At 42.7% G+C, this 23,425-nt stretch overlaps 1 protein-coding gene across 4 annotated transcripts; it reads left to right on the top strand.

The window, feature by feature from the left end:
- Positions 1-1,276: 1,276 nt before the first annotated feature.
- Positions 1,277-23,201, top strand: APMAP (adipocyte plasma membrane associated protein). 4 transcript variants are annotated; one of them, XM_065589938.1, is made up of 10 exons: positions 6,031-7,105; positions 7,215-7,285; positions 8,245-8,361; positions 9,931-10,046; positions 12,193-12,285; positions 16,432-16,548; positions 18,233-18,407; positions 18,927-19,061; positions 21,143-21,335; positions 22,329-23,201. In XM_065589938.1, exons 3-10 carry the CDS (start codon positions 8,279-8,281, stop codon positions 22,536-22,538), a joined length of 1,122 nt encoding a protein of 373 aa, XP_065446010.1. In that variant the 5' UTR covers positions 6,031-7,105; positions 7,215-7,285; positions 8,245-8,278; the 3' UTR covers positions 22,539-23,201. The 4 variants fall into 4 exon arrangements, with proteins under 4 accessions (XP_065446008.1, XP_065446009.1, XP_005293588.2 ...); XM_065589936.1 differs by lacking the exons at positions 6,031-7,105; positions 7,215-7,285 and adding an exon at positions 1,277-1,516; XM_005293531.5 differs by having other exon boundaries at positions 4,682-7,285.
- The last annotated feature ends 224 nt before the right edge of the window (positions 23,202-23,425 follow it).

Here is a 23,425-nt window from a genome sequence, read left to right as displayed (position 1 = left end):
TCAGTTTCAATAGTTTTTTTGTAGTGCATCATCAACATTCTCCGCTTAATAATCTCTTTTGTAAGGATTTCCATTTACAGAAATTTTTCACAATGATTGGAAAAATTTAAACTGTGTTGTGGAACATGAAAATTCAACCAATCATTAAATCCTACTTTCTGATTTGCAATTTTAGGTTTGGTAAAGCGCTGATTCCAAAATTCGAATTCTATAAATTCGGATTAATCCCGTAGTGTAGACATACCCTTAGTGTCACTTGTTGAAGCGGTTCCCGGCGGCTAAATGACAAAGTGATTAGAGCCGGGGGCTAGAACCCTAACTCTCCCACCTCCCAGGTGGGGCCCCCATTCTCTCTCTTTCGCCCGGCCCAGTGACTAGGGCCTGGGGATAAATATGTAACTAGTCATTACGCCAGAGGGCGAGGTCAGCTCCCACAGTTCTTTCCTGTGATAAGCCTGGGCAAACCCTGGAGACCAGGGTGTGGTACTGCCGCCGAGAGCACGTGGGGACCACAGCAGTTTGGTTTGCCCTCACCCCCTCCCAATCTTCCTCAGATCAAACCCCTTTTCGCTGGCGTGTGGGGGTTTTTGGCCCGAGAGACGCTTTGGGGGGTGAGCGGATACAGCCCCCCCCCCGGGCGTGTTTGGCTCGCGCACGCCATGGGGAGCAGCTGCGTGCCCACACGCCGCAAAGCACGTCGCAGGGGCACTCACCGTCGCACGACGCGCTTACCGTAGATGTGGGGCGCACGGGGCGGGGGGGGGGCAGGAAGGAGAATGCGGCTCAGCGGCACGGCCCTACCGCCAGCCGTTGGGCCGGGGGGGGAGCGGGATGCGCGCGTTGACTACAGGGCAGTTACCCGGAGCCATTGACGTTGGTCCCCAAGCGGGCGGCGAGCGGCGGGGGCGGGGCCTGTGGAGGAGGGCGGTTGGGGGCGTGGCCAGGAGGGGGTGGCTGGCTGCCGGCGGAGCCTGGCTTGTGCTGGTTGGTGGTGGCGGGAGGGGCCTGGCCGGGTATTGTATTGCTATGGCTAATTGCTGTATACGTCATCTTCAGCGCGGGCGGCGACATGGCCGTTCCCACGCCCAGGGCGGTGGGCGTGGCTTGTGAGGCGGCGGGTGGATTTGAAAGGGCGGGGTGCGCGGGTGTCTGTGGGGAGAAGTGGGCGGGGCTTTGTGGCCCGCGGTTGGCCGAACAACACCCAAGGGAGGGGCGGGGCCTGTGGGGAGGAGCCGAGACAGTGGGCGGGGCCTACGGCTGCTCAGGTGTCGGGTTTGAGCGAGGGGGCGGGGGCCCTGGCGTGCGCGCGGGGGCTGTGGGGCAGGGCTGAGCGGAGCGCGCGACGCTTGTGGGGTGGGGACTGAGTGGGGGGCGGGGCGCGGCGCGCCTGTGTGGGCCGGGGCGGGCTGAGGGCGCTGACCAGCATGAATGAGGCTGAGGGCCTGCGGCAGCGCCGCGCTGTGCGACCCCAGGTCATCACGGAGGACACCCCGGCCCAGGCGGCCAAGGATGGCAGGTGTGGGCCGCACCCAGCACCCCGGGGTGTGGGGAGAGCGAGCTGCCCTCGCTGAGAGGGAGGGGTGAACGGGCTGAGCTGGGGAGGAAGAGCTGACCTTGCTGAGGGAAGGGGGGAGATCGGGGGAGGGAGAACTGAGGTGAGGAGGAGAGGAGGGGAGGGAGAAGAGCTGACCTTGCTGAGGACAGGGAGGTGAGGAGGTGGGGGTGGGGGGGAAGGGAGGAAGAGGTGGAGAGGAGGGGAGGGAGGAAGAGCTGACCTTGCTGAGGACAGGGAGGTGAGGAGGGTGGGGGTGCATGGTGGGGGTGGGGGAAGGGAGGAAGAGGTGAGGAGGAGGGGAGGGAGAGGGAAGAGCTGACCTTGCTGAGGGCTGGGAGGTGAGTAGGAGGGGGCGCATGGTGGGGGGGGGGAGGAAGAGCTGAGGTCAGTAGGTGGGGGGAGGGGAAGGAGGAAGAGCTGAGGTGAGGGGGGGGAGGAAGAGCTGACCTTGCTGAGGGCGGGGGGGGGGGTGAGTGGGACATAGTTTAGTTTTAGTGCACTGAAAAGGGGGGCTGGGGGCACTCTCTGTGTGGGGTTAGTGACTGGGGGCAGTAGTGGGAGGGAGGAGGTGCTTGGGGTACACTGGGGTGCTCGTGCTTGGGTGTCTGGGGTCCTTTACATGAAAAGGGGTGGCTGGACACTGAAGAGCTATATCTAGGGGGTACAGGTGGCATTGGCCTGGTGGAATGTTTCAGATCTCTTGTTTCTTAGGCCTCTCCTGGCACTTCATCCCCCTCATCCCTAGATCCTTCTGCAGTAAATAGTATTTATGCTACAGCTATTTCCCTTTTTGCGACATCTCTTGTTGGTGTTTTTCTTGGTCAACATCGCACTTGTTTTAGGTACCAGGGAACGTCAGACTATATTTGGATTGGATAATCAGAGTCTAAAGGTGGTGGGCTTTTCCCGTATTTTATACATCTAACAGATTTCTCTGGCAGAAGAGGTTTTTAATTGAGCGGTACTATTTTGTGCTTTTGAGACTTTTATGCCAAAGCCTATTTTTGAAACAACACAAATACACATTAACCAGGCCAGAGTTACTCATGCATTTCTGTGGGCCAGTTTCTGCTTTTGGTTGTACTTGTGTTGTCCTATTGACTGTTTTGAGGTTGCACAGATGTATTCAATTCTTTGGTGCTCTGTACTGGATTTCTGTTTTGCAGCAGTGTAAATTTACAGTAATTACTTACGTTTAGGCTATATAATGCAATAGCTTTAAAACTGTTATTTCAACACAATTAGATTAAAGGATTCCATTTTAAACTATCCTCTTTTTTTAATTCAGTAAGCTTCATGTAAATCTGCATAACCATGGAATAAACTGCACATTTCTAATGGTAATAGTTATAATTGATTAATGTGATTGTGGCCATTTTTACTTTCTACCTTTTTTAATTGTTTTTTGTTTTGGATTCGGCAGTTGGTGATTTGCACAGCCTTGGATTATATTTGTTTTCTGTTTCTTTTCATCCTGATGTCTAGCAAATTATTTTTCCTTTTTCCTTTGTCATTCAGGTTCATCAGAAGGAAGTAGTTGCCACGGGTGGCTTTGTTTGTGTATTGCCCAATAGTATACCTGGCCGCCATGCTTCTCTAATTAGAGCTCTGATCCTTCAGCCTGAGGGTATACACCTCTAAGGTACATGTGGCACATCTTCTGTCAGAGAGGGTTCAGCAAGCTTTGCTGCCTCAACACTTCCTGGCCGAAGAGGATGTGGCCTGCAAGGGACTGGTTGTTTAACCAGTTTTTCCAGGTATCCGGAGGTGCCAGCCAGGCTCAGTTACTTTGACAACTTCTTTTTCCTGCCTTGATATGTCCTGCACTAGTCCAGTGGCTGGGACCACTTGTTGCACCAATCTCCCTCCTCCTGTCTTGACACTGTTCTGAAATGGAAGAAATATTAGGATGGTTGCTTTGGTAACCTGTCTTGATACTTCCTGCACCAAGATAATGAGCCAGCTTCAGCATCCCCTCTTCCTGGCTTGGTACAAAGGAGCCATCTGCCAGGGCTCTCCGTCCTTATTTTAAAATAAATTTACTGTTTTCAGTAATGTGATAGGATACACTTATGGAGTGCTCTTGAGCGCAAGTGATCTTAATATAAGAAAAACAGACACACTGATTTTTTTCAACCAACAATGTGTAACAAAAAAGCAACAGTAGAGAGTTGCATGTATTTTTTTCCAACATCTGAGTTGTAGATCTAGCTTGACTAGCCTGGGATGTTTGTGGATATGTACTCTGCCCACCAATTACAAAAGGGGTGTGTTTTGTATTTTTGCTTTTATCTTAGATGGCAAGTATAAATTAGCTCACCTCCCAAAACAAGTAGTTTTTTTTAAATAGTAGACAACTAAGAGTTTTGTTGGAAAAAGGAGTGAAGTTGCACTGCCTTTAGCAAAAATCATTTCCAGTCCCATTCAGCAACCTATCCGGCTAGGCAGCATTGGAGGTTAGGACACAGCAGAACCTTGCACCCATCAGATTCTGTCTGAACTTTTTTCCCTGCGTCTAGAATTATTTCTCTGCCTCTTCAGTCAGAAAGAGGGGCCATTACTGTGCTGCTTGCTGAAACCTTATCTGTCCTTTAGGATTTCTAGAGCTGATTCCAGATATGTTGGCTTCTTGAGGTCTAATCTTATCTAATGATTCACATCTTGCTTATCAAAACTAGTAAATTTTAACTCCAGTGATTCACCTTATTGCCCACTGTTTGGAATATAGGAAGTTGTCTGTATTCTGTCTTTTTATATATATATTATTTTAAAAGGGATTTTTAGCAGCGCCTGGCAGCTCGAGGAACCGAAAAAGCCTGCACAGGGCCAGTAGCTTGCCTGGCTTGGAATGTGAGGTTTCAAGTCCTTTTTGCACCCTTTCTTTGTCTTTTGTCCATTGTTTAGTTGGGGTCAGAAATGTAACCTTTACCCTGGAAAGCAAGATTTAACTGATGTTTAAGCAGGCTTCAGCAGCTGAGTTTCAGATTTCTCTCTGATGCTCACTTTTTTTTAAGTAGTTTTCAGCTGTTATAAAGAGGTTTTTGGTTGAAGCTCTTGGCTCAGAGTAATTTCTGACAGTTCTGAAGATATTGAGCCTTTTTGAGACGCAATAGATAAGAGATGTGAAAACGTGGTTAACTGATGTATAGAGATGTAGAGTTAAGAGGCCAACTTCAATCAGGGACCCCTGTCTCCCTCTTATCTCTTGCTCCCACCTTTCAATTCCGAGCTGCTGGTGTTGGAGCTTCTGAGGTGCAAGTTCTAAACATGGTGATTGTTACAGGGCAAGCAGATGCTTGACTTGGAGGAGATGAAGGGAATTGGTTTAAGGCAGCTCCCAGAATGGGCTCAGTTTAGGTGGTGGTGTTTGGGTATGGAGCTTGCAGCTGTAGTGCAGCTGAGGAAGATGGAGGAGCTGGTATGGGGAATGCCATTGTAACTCCCTGAGTTACCCAGAAGCATGAGGGGCCTGGTGCAGGTAGGTGCACAGGAGGGGGGAGCGGAGCAATTGTTACCAATAACACACAGCTTCAGATGAATGGTTTTAAAATGCAGAAGATAACTGGCAGGAGGAGGACACCCATAGGGTGGTCCTCTTGGAAAGCATCTGAACTGTGGAAGAGCACTAGATAGCTCAGTGGTTTGAGCATTGGCCTGCTAAACCCAGGGTTGTGAGTTCAATCCTTGAGGGGGCCATTTAGGGATCTGGGGCAAAAATCTGTCTGGGGATTGGCCCTGCTTTGTCCAGGGGGTTGGACTAGATGACCTCTTGAGGTCCCTTTCAAACCTGATATTCTATGATTCTGTGATTAACAACCAAAGCAGTGATAATAGCACATTTGGCCTGATCTCTGTCTGCTGCCTTGGGGCAGCCTTGTGCCAAGTATCATGGACTCGGTCTGGCTCAGCGCTACCACAAGTAGTCTGCTGGCTACAGCAACACCACCTGGAAAGGCCTGCTATGTGCTCTGCTCATTCAGAATGGGCAGCTACCAGGCAGCGCCTGCCTAGAGTGGCCAGGCTCAACACAACAATAGATCCTGTCAGTTGCAGTCAGAACTGGGTTGCCAACAGTCATGCCTCTGCAAAAGGAATATGACCAGCTGCCTGCTCAAATTTGTGAATGCTTACACACAAATAGGAACAAATCCAGTTCTACTTAGATTTTTCACATAGGGAACAGCACTAATAATCCCAAAGACTACCTGGTGTCAGCACCTTGTGTACGTGCTAACTGCCTAGTGGTGACAGTGATATTTGTATACAGGGCGGCGACACACATTTCTCCCCTATTTGGATGATTGGCTGATCAAGGACAATACCTTGGAAAGGTTCCAAGGATTAATGCATGCCATCGCAAGGTACTATTGCTGTTGGTTTAATTGATACTGCAAGGAGATCGGGTATATGCCAATGGATATTTTAGAGAGCAGCTGAAAGTCTCAGTGGCTGCCTTTCCAATTCAAACCATAAATGCTCCAAAAATCCTTGCATTTCTCTTCTCTGGAAGCTCAGTCTGTGTCTTTGGGCTTGTTACAGTCAAAAACAAGGAATGCAAGAACCATTCCCGAAAGATGACCCTGTTTGCATCGAGGAAGGTTGTGCCTGGTGTGCCTCCACAGAAAAGCAGTATATATTTTCCTCCCTAGCTGGGCCATGTAAATGTGTAAAATCTAATCCATTTCAGGATTTGAGGGACCTGTCAGGGTCATTGTACTCAGTCTTGAATTTTCTCGGTTGACACTTGGGGATAATTCTTGGCTTTTACACCTTTGAACTCCAAGGAAGAGTTCTGGCCAACTTCAGAGAGCAACAGAGTGTCACGATCATGATCTTTTTCAAGAGGTGAGGAACACGGTTCTCATGGTAAATATGGAGAACACAGGCTACTATCCGCAGATGGGCTGCCTTACTATATCTACCGGAAGTCTGTTGTACTCCCAGGGTGAAATTCTGCAACCGGGTTTGGGAAGGTACTATATCTGTATTGTTTTCTGAGTGGCATGATCAGCTTGCTGTTCACACATTCTCAGTTTTAGACTTGTTACTTTAGAGTTCAGTGTCTTGTTTCATGTTTTGATGGATATTGTGTCCTGCATGGGTGAATTGAAGGGTTTATTCGTAGTCACCCTTGTGACGCTCTGTACCTTGGGGGAACACACTACACCCTCATGTTCATCTTTATAAAATGATTGTGTGGTATCCAGTGCAAAGTTTGTCATGTTGGGTGTCTTCAGAAGGCTCGTGATGCACTGAGCATGGTTGTTATAGTGATGTTATAGTAATTGTTACAATAATGTTATAGGTTATAATTTCATGTATGTAGTTATGAGGCTGTAAACTTATCCTCCTGGTTTAAAATAAGCCCAGGCAAAAACTCTCCAAGAGCAAAGAGGTAGTTCACACCTCATCAGGGCAGATATGGGACAAGCCAAGCCCAGCCCAGCCTCACAGGAACAAAAGACACTGGCCTAGGCAGCAACAAAAGAATCTGTTAGACTCTCAAGTGAGTCACCTCCCTTCCTTTGGTCAGTTTGGAACTGCAGTGAGGTAATGCTCACCTGACTCTGAAAGGGGAGGGGGACAAAGCCAAGAGGGAAGAAAGGACATGATAAAAGCGAGAGATGTTTTCCATGCTCTCTCCCACCTACATCTACAGACACCACACCAAGCGACTGAAGTGCTGATCTAGGGGGAGAGCCTGGCTGAAGAGCAACCAGCCAGTCTGTGGTGAGAAGCATCTAAGTTTGTAAGGGCATTGAAAGTGTTAAGATCAGCTTAGAATGCGTTTTGCTTTTATTTCATATGAACAAATCTGACTCATTATGCTTTGACTTATCACTTAAAATCGATCTTTCATAGTTAATAAATCTGTTTGTTTATTCTACCTGAAGTAGTGCGTTTGGTTTGAAGCGTGTCAGAGGCTTCCCTGGGGAATAACAAGCCTGGTACATATCAATTTCTTTGTTAAATTGACGAAATCGTATAAACTTGCAGTGTTCAGCAGGCATAACTGGACACTGCAAGATGGAAGTTCCTAGGGTTGTGTCTGGGACTGGAGATACTGGCTAGTGTCATTCGGTTGCAAGTAGCTAGGAGCAGCTTACGTGCCAGAGGCTGTGCTTGAACAGCCCAGGAGTGGGGGTTCTCACAGCAGGGTAAGGCTGGGTCCCAGAGTCAAAGATTGGAGTGACCTAGCAGATCACCAGTCCAGGTAACACCAGAGGGGAACACCACACCCCTGTGTTATGAGTTTCAAGATAAGTCTCCTTAAATTAAGGAAGTGTTTCTTTAAAGTACTTCAATATCTCTTTTGTTCCAGTTACTTGAGGTAACTTATTCTTGGCAGCAATATTAGCTACTAGAATGGGAGTTTCCAGACTGGACTCAAAGTTAATTTAGAAGGTAGATAGTAGTCTATCCATATGTATTTCTAATGCATGGATACTCTAGTTATGATACATTGTATACATATAATACTGTAGTCAAACAGATGACAGACCTGATTTTATGCTGACTACATGATTTAGCAGGGGGGTTGAGCATGAAGAGAAGTGTATGTGTGTAGTGGGGGTGAAAGCAGAAAGAAGTGGACTTTTCAAAAACAAAATTTTGTAATGAGAATTCTTAAAATCTTAAAGTTGTGTTTATGCTCTAATCCTAACTTGTTTGTTTTTGTGTGGTGGCAGTACTTACAGCAGCAAGGTGTTCCGTGTGACCTTCATGATTTTGGCTGTCTCTCTAATTATTCCCTTGCTTGGAGCAATAGTTTTCCTGGAATGTCCAATAGACCCTCAACCTCTGAGGTGAGCTGTGTTTTGTTTTAACTGAATTTTATTGCAAGGTAACTTTTTTTAATGCTGATTTTATGTTGGTGGATAAAATTTAGTCAACTTCTATGAAGTTACTGAGGGCTAATTTACACTTCAAAATTAGGTAGACTAAATTTAGGTCGACCTACAGCCACCATAGTAATTCAATCAGCTCTTGGTGTCTGCACTATCCTCCTTCTGTCGGTGGTGTGTCCCCTCACCGGGAGCACTTGCACCAACTGAAGTGGGGGGTACCGACAGCCACGTGGGGCTCACAGCTGCAGCCGTTCTTCCCCTCACCCCATGCCTGAAGGTGACAGCCTGGGGTGGGACTCAATTTCACGGAGTTTTTATATATTTTGTTTAATATCAAGCAGTAGTGTGCAGAAGCAGGGTTGGTAGTCCCATTGTTGTAAGCACTATATAAATACATACAAAGGCCACAGTCTGTGTCCCAAAGTGCTACAATCCAAGGCTGTAATCCAGCAGTTGGATCTGCTGCAGGGAACCCTTATGCCTGCATGGAGTTTTACTGAAGTCAGTGGGGAACCACATTGAACACAGCAGACACCCCCCCCCCCCAATGGATCAGATAGCAATATTCTTAGGCTCATATTCTGCAAACTTGTTTACTAGATTTAAAAAAAAAACACCCTCAAAGCCAAACTAATTACCACTGCTCTGCTAATGCTGTACTTACATGAATCTAGGTTATTTTAACAGAAATTGGAATTCTCTACCTTCCCAGTTGCTACTAGTCACATCAGTCAGGCTTATAGGCTCCAATGCTTCAAAGCTTGTTCATGTAAGTAAATGTAACCTACTGGTCAGTGTGTGTTACTTGGCCCCCTCTGTTCCCAATCTACAGAGGCTGAGGGTCTGTTATGGTCCCAGGCAGAAAGCATAGCTCTTTAGCTCAGAGACTTTTAGCTGTGGAGATCCTGGTTAAGACCCTGGTGTTGGCCAAGATTGCAGCCGTTACATAACTACGCATGTACATTCAGTGGGGAGACTACTCACATGTGTAAATAAGCACAGAATCAGGGTTGAAGTGAGGTGTTTGTCACAATTATTAAGGCTCTGTCAGGCGTATAGAATATAATTCTCTAGGATGAATTCTCTCCTACTGGCATCAAACCTACAGTCAGATCTGTGTGGGCTCAAGCATCCATCTGCATGGATCCAGTTGAAGGTTTGGGGCCATAATAACTGGGACAGTAGTTTATCAACTAGCTAAGTAGCAACATTGAATTGAATTTTATTTCAGCTATTTAAGACTGCTGAACCACATCTTTGAAACTGACTTGTATTTAAATGAACATCGAGATGCTAGTGTTGTAAAACTCTCTTATTTCCTAAGACTTGATGCAGGCTAGAGCTGATATATTGCGTCAGAGGAGTCTGTTGATGTCCAGGAAAATGAAATATACTGTTTCAAAAACAGCTGTCATGTTTGCAGTCTAGTTGGCAACCTGGAAAAATTGCTCAACTTTTTGCTCAAGAGCATTTGACTTTGTACCTATTCTGTGATAAAATCATGAGACCTGCATTTTGATTTTACAGCTTCAAAGAACCTCCCCTCCTGACCGGTGTGTTAGAGCCAAATATTAAGTTGCGACAAGCAGAGAGGATATTTGAAAACCAACTTATTGGACCCGAATCCATTGCCAATATTGGTGGTGAGCACTGGAAAACTGTAGGGATTCAGGGTGGCTTTTTCACTATTGCTTCTTTGCTAAGAGTTTGATTCAGCCACATATCTCTTGGATACCAAATTGTGCAGGCTTCCATGTGTCTGCAATTTAACATTGTCTTGGGTCAGCAACCACCAACTCAGAGCTACATATCTCCATGTAGCCTCTTTCCCAGGAGTAAGTCATTTAGGTCTCACAAGAAATCCATACCCTTCTGGAACATGGCCTTTAATGACGTCAAGGTCCTAACTGTAGAAACTATTGTTCCGATATTCACTTGTAGTAATTTTTTAACTAGGTCTCAGTGGTTATAGAGCCTTTTTAAATATCCACCCGTATGATTATGTAATTGAGTTTCTCAGAGTATTAAGCTTTATTTAAATAAGATAAAACATACTGTCAATAAATTGTATTTAATGGTAAATCAGGTGCCTAAACATTGAATTTTATTATTGCTGTATACAACCGTTGGAGGTGCTTTTAAATAAATTTGTCCCATTACATAGAAAGCCCCTAATAGCTCCACACTGTCTCCTACTGAGCAGCTTCTTATCAGAAGGGCCAGACTCAAGTGGAGTTGGAGGCACTGTGCCCATTTCTTAGGAAAGTACCTTTGTGACAGGTGGATTTTTGCAGTGTGCCCTGAAAGTGGTGAGATTCAGGCCTAGCCATAGAATCAGATCTTTGTGTGTTTCAATGCTAACGGTAAACAAAGAGCTGGAGCTGCAGTTTTCTATCCGAGACAGTCTCTCTGCAGTTTCATTTAAAGGCAGGAATTGATTAGTAACAGTATGTTTAGCTCAGTTCTTGCTGCCATGTTTCCTGGTTAACTAGAAAGATATATTAAAGCCCTAGTTATCTTTAACCTTATCAGGAAAGTGCCCAGTAAATCATTACCAATGTCCTAGATATACCTATCTCATAGAACTGGAAGGGACCCTGAAAGGTCATGGAGTCCAGCCCCCTGCCTTCACTAGCAGGACCAAGTAGTGATTTTGCCCCAGATCCCTAAGTGGCCCTCTCAAGGATTGAACTCACAACCCTGGGTTTAGCAGGCCAATGCTCAAACCACTGAGCTATCCCTCCCCAGTCCTTCATTCTCTAATTTCTGCTACTACTGCCTGTCTCCACAAATGCGTGTTGAAGTGTTTAGTCAAAGTATGGATGCTGTCTGCTGCTTCTCAATTAGTTAGTCTTTCAGATTCTATTCTTTAGGTGGTGGTTGCAGGAAGATTACTGGATTTCAGATGGCTGAAACCTCTTGACCTGGCTGGAAGTTTAGAACTTTTCTAGGAAATAGAAGCTGTTCCTTCCTTGAAGATCAAAATAGTTTTTCCTCTTACAGTTTTGGAGTAAACCATTACACTTTCAAGCACCTAAACTGGAGGTTTAAAAGTCCAAACAGTTTAGCAATTCTTCTAACCCACCATCTATGTACTTCTTAAGAACGATGGCAAAGTTCAGAGAGGGGCTTGAGCTCATCATGGCGTATTAAGAACTAATTTGTCCCATTGCTGTCTTTTGACTTGGCATCAAAATGTTGACTTGGCAACATTTTTGGGTTTGGATGACTTAGTGCTGGATTCATCCCTTGAACTGAAGTAATCTTTTCACAGATCAGGTACAGCCTAAGCAGTATCAGTATAATAAACATCCCTGCTTGAGTGCTTCAGACCTGAAGGAACCATTTCTAGCATGAGAGGATAATTCAGTTGGTGGCATCCCTGTTGAAACTAGTAACAAGGGTGACTTATATGGTGGTGTCTGATTCTTTTTTTGGTGATGTGGAAATCTGCTCACTGAGATGAGGCCACAGAACCATCGCTAATGTCCATGGTCAGATTCAAACCAGCGGCCTGGTCTGAGACTCAACTCCTCCTTGTTATCTGAATGAATCCAACTTAGCTAGTTGAATGATTTAATTGCCTGGACACTCTCTCCACTCACTTCAGTTGAAGTACAAGAATAAATAGGGAAGAATTTATCTTTAACTAAATGTGTTCGAAGTGCATTAGTTTTGTGCGGGAGGAATGTGGGCTCAATGCTGACATTTGTGCTACATCTTTATAAAAAGATTTGGTATATTACGGCAGTTTTGTAGCCAAGCTAATCATACTATTTGTTTATGCAGATGTGCTGTTTACTGGTACAGCTGATGGAAAGATTCTAAAAATTGAAGATGGGGAAATAAAAACGTTAGCCAGACTTGGCCATGGTCCATGCAGTAAGTAAATAATGATTCCTGACCATTACACACGTTTATCATTCAGTTGAAAATCCATGGGATAATTTTGTAATGATTAATAAGTTAGCATTCAATCTTGCTCTCTTTTGCAGGTGCACATCTTCACATATTTCACCGCATAGTGCACGTGTGCAGTAGCTGGATTTTAGATGACAGTAACATGTCCATGCTTAGTTGACATGTATACTCAATATTTTCTTGATTTCAATGGCTACGTTGTACCTATGCAAACCTGATGATTTCTCATTGAATGTCATGTACCCCAACGTGTTAAACTAACATTCATGAGAATAATAACAATATGTACATGACAATATGCCTCTCTCATGATCTTTCACAAAGTTAGTGGAAGCTGTATATATTTATAACCTTTGTTAGTGAGGCCTCTTCAGTTCAAAAGCCTAACTTTAGGTTTCTAGGTCTGAAAATCTTGGCTAGCATCCCTTGCACCTGTCGATACTTGTTTACAACAGTAATGCAGCTGCAGCATAGTGTAAGCATTAGTATAGTATTGCTGTAGCCCTGCATCAATAGTTTATTTCACTTCTGATTTTTGCCTGTATAGACATAGCCAGAGAGAGCACAGCTGGCCTAGGCAAGCTTGGGGCTCTGCTTTCCTGGTTTCACATGCATTTATGGTTTGGCTGTCAGATTTCATGTCCATGTGTAGCTGCTTGCATAGGTACAGTAAGACTTATTTAAGAGCATTCGAATGCTTCTGTAATACCTGGTGAGAGAGCTTTGACCATGATGACAAATTAGATCTGTCCTTCTTTAATACAAGACAAGATGGCATGTGGCTCTTGAGTAGGGGTGTGGGCTGGGGGAATCCCAGGAGCATGGATTATCCCTTTTCCCTGCTCATCTGCTCAACTTCATGCAGCCTGTATGTAGCGCAGGCAGTACTGCATTCCTTGTGGTTGGGGAAACTGAAGGATTGCACTGTTCCATCTCCCTGGGGTGTATGACAGCAAAAGAGGCAGCGAGGAGGTTGGACCATGCTCTGAAACCCTCTGCCCCATTTGGGAGAGTGGGTTGTGCCCCTTGAAGGTGTAGTAGTGAGCATGCTCACCTGTATACCAGTGATTTTCGGGGGGGGGGGGAGATGCCTCATTGTGCTCCCTTGGGGCATTGGAGCTCCTCCCCTTACTCTGGGATATACCAAAATGGCACGAGCTAGCTCTCAATCTATAGAAACTTGAGAAGAGAGAAAATATCTTGGAACCATAGGCAAAAGGTTCAGTTCTTCTCTCATTCAAGGCAGAGAAGTGAGAGTTCCATATAGCTTAATCTGCGGCTATTTCAGAAGCTATATGAAAGACGCAGGTCCTGCTTGGCTTTTTTACCATTAGAGATTATATGTGTTAATTCTTTTATAAAGATTGTGTAAAAACAAATAACAGTTTGCCCTGTGGTTCCCCTGGACAGAGTTTCTTCTCTACTCTGTTATGAAGGCTATGCTTTGCCAGTTATCCACCTGCTTGCTATCATCCTTCCCAAATGTATTTGCATCTCAGTAATGCTGCATGCAGTTTGTGAAGAACTTAGATAGACTTCAGGATTAAAGGAACTTTATACTGTGAATGTTAACTATTTCAGAGTTTTATAGATGTGATTTTTTTTGTAATCTCTGAAGAGTTTGAGATTTGGAGACAAAAATATTTAGGTGTAGCTAAGATATCTTGTCTCCATCAGTTAAACAAGCTTTCATCTTTTCCCCTTCTTTTGGGTGAATAGGACACATTGTTTGAAGGAGGAATGCGGAAAGAGTTGCATAAATTAGAATTACTATATATTAAGCAAGATGACGGTGATCAGATTGTAATTACTGTAATTATTTTTTCCTTGTTACCTTTTCCCTGTATTTATTAAAAACCTGATACCCATCATATAAAATAGACCCAGGTTAGAGGCATACAATTGCACAATTACATGTTGGGTGAGGCATGCATTTGTGAATTTAAAATCCCCCCCCCCCTTTTTTTTTGGTAATTGGGCTAGTTGCATGTTACCTAAATGTACTGTAGTGCCTACTTTAAAGTGCTTAATTTGTAAGCAGGGCTTTGAGAGTCTGAGTTAAACCCCCAATCTTAAGGGAGTTCAGAGTTAGGTTTAAAACAAACTTTATCTCCCAATGCTGTACTTGGGGGTGGGGGCTGGGGACCAGTTTTAGGGCATGTCTACACTGCAGTAAGGAGGTGCAATTGCAGCCTACGTATGTATATTCAAACTAGCTTTGATTGAGCTAGCGTGCTAAAAAAGAGCAGTGGTACAGGCTGGAATCCCAGGGGGATTGTATTTGGGCAGCTAGCCTATTCTGCCGCGGTTAAATTGTTACTTTTAGTGAGCTAGCTCCATCAAAGATGGATTTGATTGATGTGTGCTATCCTGACTGCAGTGTAGACATACCCATACAAAAGACAAGTGGGAATTCTCTGCAATACCTGGGCGCAGTGTGGTGAAGGATGGCATTACAGCCCTTTTGCTGAATACCCTTGCATTTGTTTGGTTTAGCCTTTCTACATCACTTTATCATGCATCAGGCCAGATCCTCAGCTGTTGTAAATGGCACAGCTCCATTGCTGTCAATGAAGCTACACCTCTACCCCGATATAACGCTGTCCTCGGGGAGCCAAAAAATCTTACCGTGTTATAGGTGAAATCGCGTTATATCGTGTTATAGGTGAAACCGCGTTATATCGAACTTGCTTTGATCCACTGGAGTGCGCAGCCCCGCCACCCCCTGGAGCGCTGTTTTACTGCATTATATCCGAATTCGTGTTATGTCATGTTGCGTTATATTGGGGTAGAGGTGTATGTCGATATACATCAATAGAGTTGTCAGTTTATACCACATAAGGATCTGGCCCAAAATATAATTTCCTTTCATAGTAAAACTAAGGACTAAAAACACACCCCAAAGAATAGTCAGGCAGCTGTTTTCCAGCCTGTGCCAGGATGTTTGGGGGATGTTTCGAAGTGCATTTAAACTCTCCCAAAGCTCAATACCCACTGTTAATCTTAATGGAATCTCTGCATAGATCCTTGACTATTACTTGTGCTACTATCTAGTTGACATTATCTATGGAGTTTTAGCAAACAAATGTTGTTACTTCTGCGGTAGATGGATGACTCAAACAGTGATTGAGATATTTCCAGGTAGCATTGCTGTTAGAGTAAATAAGTAGAAGAGATCCCAGGATAAACATTAAACAGCAGCAACCACCTTGTGGACATTTTTGAAAAACAAATTTAATAAAATAGATAGTGTTACTTGCTTGTAATAGTTTTCCTCCATCTTTTATTAGAAGGGAAACTTGAGGCGTGTGCCAAGTATCCTCTGGCACACTCCTTTTTTGTTGTCCACAATCTTTTCAGTGTTGTTTGAAGGTGACTAAGTAAATACCAGTTATTACTAACACAATACTAGTGCCATGCTTTGTCAGCTAATATAGTAGGTGAGTTAGTAGAATTTATAATGGTAACTGCAATGATTTCAACCGTATATGCATATGAAATCACTATAGTCAATGGCTAAGCCATGTAGATACAGCAAAGGCAGTAGTGCTAAATATGTGGCTTGAAAACACAGCTCTTTACTGCCTGTTCTAAAGGAGGATTTCTGTTAGCTGTCAGAAGTATTGAGGTTAGGGCTGGTTGAGGGAGAGTCTTTTGTTTTTTATTAATTTACAGCAGAAATTTGACTTTTTATCAGAAAACCAGAGTACTTTTGGTTTGGGGTTTTCTGACTAAAAAAAGTCAAACATTTTTGAGAACAGCCACTTTCTGTGTCAATATTTGTTTAATCAAAATTCCAAACTTCTGTCAAAACAAAAAATTCGGAAAATATTCATCACCCCTAACTAGGGTAGGTATGCTTTTTGCTAGGCCAGTCAATAGAGGGCAGTGTTAATGCTAACCTTCGAGCAGCTCTGATTCATTGGTCATTAAAATTCATTTCCCGTTGGAAAAATGAGAGCATGATACATTTATAAGGGTGGTGGTGGTGGTGGTGAGCTGGCAATATAGTCTTGTTATATTTGAGCTTTCTTTTCTGGAGTGGCTTCAATACCTTTATATACAAACTGCTCTGCCTATAAAACAGCTGTAAAATTGTCTCAAAAGGAACCAGGGAAGATGAGCCCACCTGCGGGAGACCCCTTGGCATCAGAGTTGGGCCAAATAATACCCTGTTTGTGGCAGATGCATATTGCGGACTATATGAAATTGATCCTGTCACAGGTATGGTTCCCCCTGCGCCGCCGCCCTCCCCAGGCGCCCCCCCCAGCTTTGGGCACTGAGTTGTGAGTTAGGCAGCTTGGATTCTGTACCTGGCCCTACTTGACTTTTGTGGCTTTGTCCCAGTCGCTTTGCCATTGCCTGCCTCTGTGTTTCTGTCTCCATAAAGAGGGCTACCAATGCTTAACTTTTGGAAAGCACTTAACTTCTATCCAGTGCTTTTTATCCATAGAGCTAAGTGCTTTATTTATCCAAACAAAAGCATATTTAGCTGAAGTACTTCTATACCCCCCTATTACCATAGTATCTGAGCATTTCACAATCCTTAATGTATTTATCCTTGCATCCCCCTGACCCCCAACATGAGAGAGGGAAGTGCTATTATTCACATTTTACAGATGGGGACCTGAGGCAGAGAGGCTAAGTAACTTGCCCAAGGTCACACTGGGAGTCTGGCAGAACAGGGTCTTGAACCTAGGTCTTCCAAGTTCCAGGCTAGTGCTCTAAGTATTACAGTTCTTCTCCCCTATAGAGCCAACTGCAGGATGGTGCAGTGGTCTGCTTGCATGGATCCAATTGCAGGATCAGGGCCTGAGTTTATACTTTAAATGAAAATACATTTTAAAAGCTTTTACAGTGTATGGCTCTGTACAATATGAAGCTTCTTCTGTGTAAAGGTTTTGTAGTGATGCTAGTTTTACCCTGTATTTCAGTCACTATCCCCCCTGCCCCTCCCCACCAAAAAACAACAACCCTTCTCCTACCGCTGGGGATACAAAACTGTTACTAAGTTTTTGTTCTGTGTTGACATTCTGCACAGGGTGCCTCAGCCTAAGTACAGTTATTCCACTCTGAATAAATTGTCCCGGCTCTAAAAAGCACAAGTACTAAAATAAACTCCCTTATGTATCATATCCAAAACCTGAAACCTTTTTTAAAGTAAGAGCTGTGAAAGTTATACGGGAAAAGCTTCCAAAACCCAACATGTGATCTACAGTAACACATCTCTATGTTTTTAGTGGAGAGGGGGGAGGGAATTTCTGGAAAGAAACAGATTTCAATCTTCCGTCAGTTGGGACTTTTTGTAATTTGATTTACATATATGAAATATATAGCTCTCTTGCAAAATAAGAGCATATTTTAGGTATGTCAGCAGTGACTTCAAAGTTAAGATTGTGTTTTTGGCTTTTTAGTCAAGGTAAGATTTATATTCCCTTTGTTACACTCCACCAGAAATGTTGATCACAGCCAAATTTATCCTATTCATTTTGGAAATTTACAAGTAAATATATTGAGTAGATTTGGGGTTCAGTGGATTTGAAAACCTACTCCTTTGTGAAACTTGGTTAGTGGTATCTGATCCCTTTAACGTAAAAATGGCTTTGTTTTAAGTACATTTAGAGCTAAACAAAATCTCATGCATAAGCTAATTTTTAAAAAGGCAAACACAATCATTAACACTTTTCATCATTACCATTTCTATGCATGCCATGGATGTGGATTGATACCTTAAAATTTTACACATACAAAATGGTGTATAACATTGACAGCTGCTCTTCTGAGGATAGAAAAGATACTGGGCCAATTTAACACCTACCTGACTATGTTAAGATTCAGATTATTGGAATGGCAGGATAAAAGATGGGCAGATTTATTTATTTATTTATTTATTTATTTTTGTAATCAGGTGACGTGAAAATGCTATTATCAACCAGTGAACCAATTGAGGGTCACAAAATGTCCTTTTTGAATGACCTCACATTGACTCGGGATGGGAGGAAAATCTTCTTCACAGACTCCAGCAGTAAATGGCAAAGAAGGGATTATTCATTCTTGGTTATGGAAGGCACAGATGATGGACGGCAAGTATCTACGTACAGCAATCCATCTACCCTAAGGCAGATCAAACCAATAGGAATAGTCAGGATAACTTAGTGTTTAAAACTAAATCTTTGAGTCTTTATTGACCATGCAAATAATGCTACTCTGAAAAGGGCAAGGGGCGAATGTGTGGAAGAAGCTGGCATGTGCAGAAATGAAACAGATGTAAGAGATTTCCGTCTCTTTCAAAAAGCCTATTTGTGTAAATCTTCTCTAGTTGAATGTGCTTTTTAAAATTAAAGGAATTAATGTTTTTTACCCAAATTCTGTCATGGACAATTGTCTAGCAACCTTAAAAAGCTAGTGTCTTTCTGCCCCACTCTCCAGGTCATAAATAAATAAACTTAAATGTGCCCTGAGTGCTCCGCTTTTTCTCATATTCTTTGCGTATAAAACCTGGAGGAATAAGAGGAAGGGAAATGCCTGGCAAAGCAAAATGCAATTGAGCAAACTGTCTTATCCCACTTCACTTAAGTACACCTGTAATGTTCTGTCTTTAGCCTGCTTGAATATGACACTGTGACAAAAGAAGTGAAAGTCTTAATGGTAGGACTGAGGTTTCCCAATGGAGTCCAGCTCTCTCCTGCTGAAGATTTTGTGTTGGTAGCAGAAACAACCTTAGCTAGAATAAGGAGGTGAGTGTGACACTTGGGGATACATTACTTTATCAAATGACTTTAAATTGATTTCTCTTCTATTCTATATAGGTTTTTATACCAGCCTCATCACTATCTGAGCCCTTTCCAGTAGAGCATTAAGCAATGTGACTACACAGCATAAAAGAAAATCTTGGGCCAAATACTTCCCTGACTTACAACTCATGCAACCCTATTGATTTCAAGTAGGGCTCCACAGGGTGTAATCAAGACAGATTTTAGTCTTGTGCATGGACCTACCTAGGTATTTGATTCCCATCACTGTGGCATAGGGGTGCCTCTCAGTCATTAAGGGAATAGGCAGAATCCCTACCCTGACCTCAAAGTGCACAAACACTGCATTAGTATCCAAAGTCACCCCAGTTTAGCTGTGTTGGTAACTCAAAGCATAATAACCCAACACAAACCTTAGCCGTAACCCTTCTCCCTGTGTCTGGCAGTCGTTAGGGTTTCCATCCAGAGCCCCTTCTATTCTTGGTCCTTGCTTCTCTTTAGGCAGCTGCCCCCACTTAGCTTTTAATCCAGCTGGAGTTAACATGCTCCGTGTCATGCAATGGCCCTGCCTACATTAGAGACATTTTTGAAAAATTTCCTGCAGTTGTTAACCCTGGTGCAGCTTTCTCTGGTCCAGGTCCGCTGGGGTTCTGGAGGGAAGTCAGTGGAAATGGGTCAACAGCTGCTGACACTGTTCTATGCACCATATCAATTAATTTGGCCTGCTCAGAGCAAAGCTAATCAATTTGGTGTTTAAAACAGTGCCTGCAGCTGGTGGTCCATCTCCATTCAGGGGATCCCGCTGTCAACACTGGTGGGATAAACAGTAAGGGTGGGGAACTTTAAAATCTCCCTAGTGTGAACAGGGTAGGAACTGGTAGGATTTCAATAGCTCTCTGCAGAGTCTGAATACCTGTTAACAGTGCAATTCAGCAGAACATCCCTGCGGCTCTCCAAAATGGACACACAACAATATCATTGTGTCTGTCTGCCCTCCAGTCAGCAGGGACTGGTCTCTGTTTTGTGTGTTGTTGTTTTTTAAGCATTAAGAAGAAAAGATTAATATTCTTGCCTTCTGGTCACAATAAAGTGTGAGCTAAAGTCAAAACTATTGTGACACTGGTGGAAAAAGGGAATGCAGGGTTCAAAAAGTGTACTTGGTAGAGGTTTCAGAGGTTTTTCAGGCTTCAGACTATTTAACCTGACTTCCAGTTAGCCACAGAGCATCTCTGCTTTACTTACACAAGCAGCTGAAATTCAAATTTATTTCTTTTGAAATTAAAACTTAGTTAACCCCAGTTGGGAGGAAAGGCTCATACAAGTTAAGGGGGACTGTAAAACTTGAGTCAATTAATTCTTCACTCTACTCGGTGCTCTCACCACATATTTTCCTCTACCATAGTTCATAGGGTAGATGTGACAGACTGTAGCACCATATCTTTATCTTGTTTTTTATAGGTAAACTGAGTTGAATTGCTCAATCCCACAATTTATATAAATGATGTGGGGCAAATTCTGCTGCTATACCAGAGATCAGCAATAATTCCATAGAAGGCAATGGAGTTACTCTGGTTTTATATTAGCCATCAGAATATGTCCCACTAACTCTTACAATGTCAGTGATATTGCAGCTGTGTTACACTGACAATTGAAATCTTGGTATTTCAGCCAAATCCTTGCATATTTGGCTTCCCAAACCAGACTCCTAATCCACTTATGGCTTTACTTTGATCTCTGTCTACACCATAAAGGTTAGCTAATATCTTTCAGAGAGATTAAATCTTCCTCTCTGAGGTTTTCAGCAGCAAGGAGAAAAACTCCTATTCTACCCAGTTTTTTCCTTCACTGGAGACATCTGGTTTACAGTCTCTTCCTTTCATCAGCTGGATCCTTGTACATGGTGGCACAAGCTGTAGTCATTGCTAGGCGCATATCAGACAGAAGAATGTGGTCATATTGTACTTCACTCTGCTAGCAGTAAGAAAAGCTGTTTTTAGTAGAAAATGCATTGAATTTGTTTATTGTATGAACTTTGTTTAGGTTAAGAGGATGTTGTGATTTTACAGATACTATGTCTCTGGATTAATGAAAGGTGGAGCAGATATGTTTGTAGAAAATATGCCCGGCTTTCCAGATAATATCCGGTTAAGCAGCGCTGGAGGATACTGGGTAGCCATGTCAGCTGTTCGACCCAATCCTGGATTTTCTATGGTGGATTTTATATCTGAAAAACCATGGATTAAAAGAATAATATTTAAGGTAAATGTATTTAAGATAAAGGGAAAAACAGTTTACTACTTTCTTTAAGATAAAGAAAATACTTTGTTTTTGCTCTTTTTCACTGGAAGATATCATGGTGCTCTGATTAAAGCTACAGGTAAGCCACATGATGCTAGTTGGAGGCATCATCCACATTTTTTATAGTTAGCAAAACTAAGGCTTGCTCTTACCAATAGTAAGTACACAATTTTCAAATGAAAAGTCAGTCTTTCAAATCCACTGTCTCTTTTAACTGTACATATATTTTCTTTGGTATTATCAAACTCTCAGCCTCACTGGTGCATCAGCATAAGGTGTTGGCATTTGATTGCCTTTTATTAAAATCAAATTAAAAGAAAGTACAAAATATTTTGTCAACATGACTTTAAGAATTCTTGATCCTCAGACACTTTAACAGATTTGTTTAAAAAAAAAATTTTTTTTAGCTCCAAGTTTATCTCTCAGAAAAACATCAATCTTGACTAACAATAGGCATTTAAGATAGAAAAGCCAGCTCAGTTAAACTCTCTGTTGCCATGATGTGTTACAACTTTTTTTTTTTTTTTTTTTAAATTTCTGGGTGTGGTAAAAGAATATCAACAGAGGAAGTCATGCTTGGGGACCACAAATAAGCAGCACTGTTGAGCGCTATACAAAATCTGTTTGATTTTTTGGTCACTGACAACCACATCATGAAAGTGTGTGAGAACACTAGTGCCTTGTGCATCAGTGTCCTGCTGAGTAAATCCCAGAGCTCCACATTGGAGTGAATTTTCTATCAAACATGCTTTTAAAGTTGACTTTTCAGTGTTCTTAAGATGTTAAATCTATGCAGTTAACTTTCACCTGAAATCTGAAGACTTATTTTGTTCACTGATTACTGCCAAGGTTTGGCGTGATCCTTGATTGCTTTGAAATATACGATCAGTTTATGTAATTCATGGTTAAATAACTGTATACGACAACTTACTCTTGCTGTTTTTCTTTCTTTAGTTGCTAAGTCAAGAAACTGTGATGAAGTTTGTACCCAAGTATAGCCTTGTTGTAGAACTTAGCGAAACTGGATCTTACAAAAGAAGCCTTCATGATCCCAATGGAATGGTGGTAACTTATGTTAGTGAGGCACACGAACACAATGGATATCTTTACCTGGGCTCCTTCCGGTCTCCGTTTATTTGCAGACTTAACCTTGAGCATGTTTAACTGTCCATACAAAATGAAATGCCATTGTTATAGAAAGATTCTAGAATTGTTAAAAGGACACTTGCGGCAATGTTTGACCAAGGAAGAGAGATGGAAATGCATCCATTATGTGCAGCAGGGAAATCCTATGCTACTGTGTTGCTATAGGAAAATGTGTATGGTTTGCTGTATTTGTCCTCTTTCTTGGTTTAACTACTTCATGTCTTTAAAATGGCATGCATAAAATTAATGTCTGTAGGGAGTACAGAGACAAGTAAATACAACCAAACGCTTTTGTTAAACAAAACCTATTGCACTCATTACAATCACAGAGCTGCTTCTCTTAATTTTGAGCTGTCTTAAAGGCATCTGTCAACTTTAATAGGTGTTGAGTTCAAAATATTACACTGGAAATAGGTAAATGGTTTTAGTGAAATAATAACCATATTGAAGAGAGGATGTCTTGCATGTGTTTACGTCCAATTTAGATCCTACTCTGTAGGCATGGTTTAAAAAAATTATGCACGTTCACATGTCATACCATACTTCAGTGGTAGATGCAGTAACCACCAGAACATGCCTAGAAATCTAGTCACATCAGTTAGATTTCTTCAATTCAATCTATATAATGAGACTATGAAACTATACTTGATTGTTAAGTGACATAAAATATTTTACCTGTGATATTTTGTCCATGAATGCTCTTTCTTATAGTATTGTAGTTACTTGACAATGACTGGTAGTTACATTTTATACACTATTAAACAGAAGATTGGTTCAACTAGGTTTTAAATAGTATTTAAATTACTGTTCATTACTTATAGGGAGGTAGTGCCTTTTATGTGCTCTGCTGCACTTCCCAAACAAAGGATGAAATAATGTATTTACTTGATTGTTCTACTGAGAGG

Source organism: Chrysemys picta, chromosome 3 (genome assembly GCF_011386835.1).
Source record: "Chrysemys picta bellii isolate R12L10 chromosome 3, ASM1138683v2, whole genome shotgun sequence".
Taxonomy (NCBI): Eukaryota; Metazoa; Chordata; order Testudines; family Emydidae; genus Chrysemys; species Chrysemys picta.
Note: the sequence above shows the minus strand (reverse complement) of the source record. Positions and strands in the feature narration are given on the sequence as shown.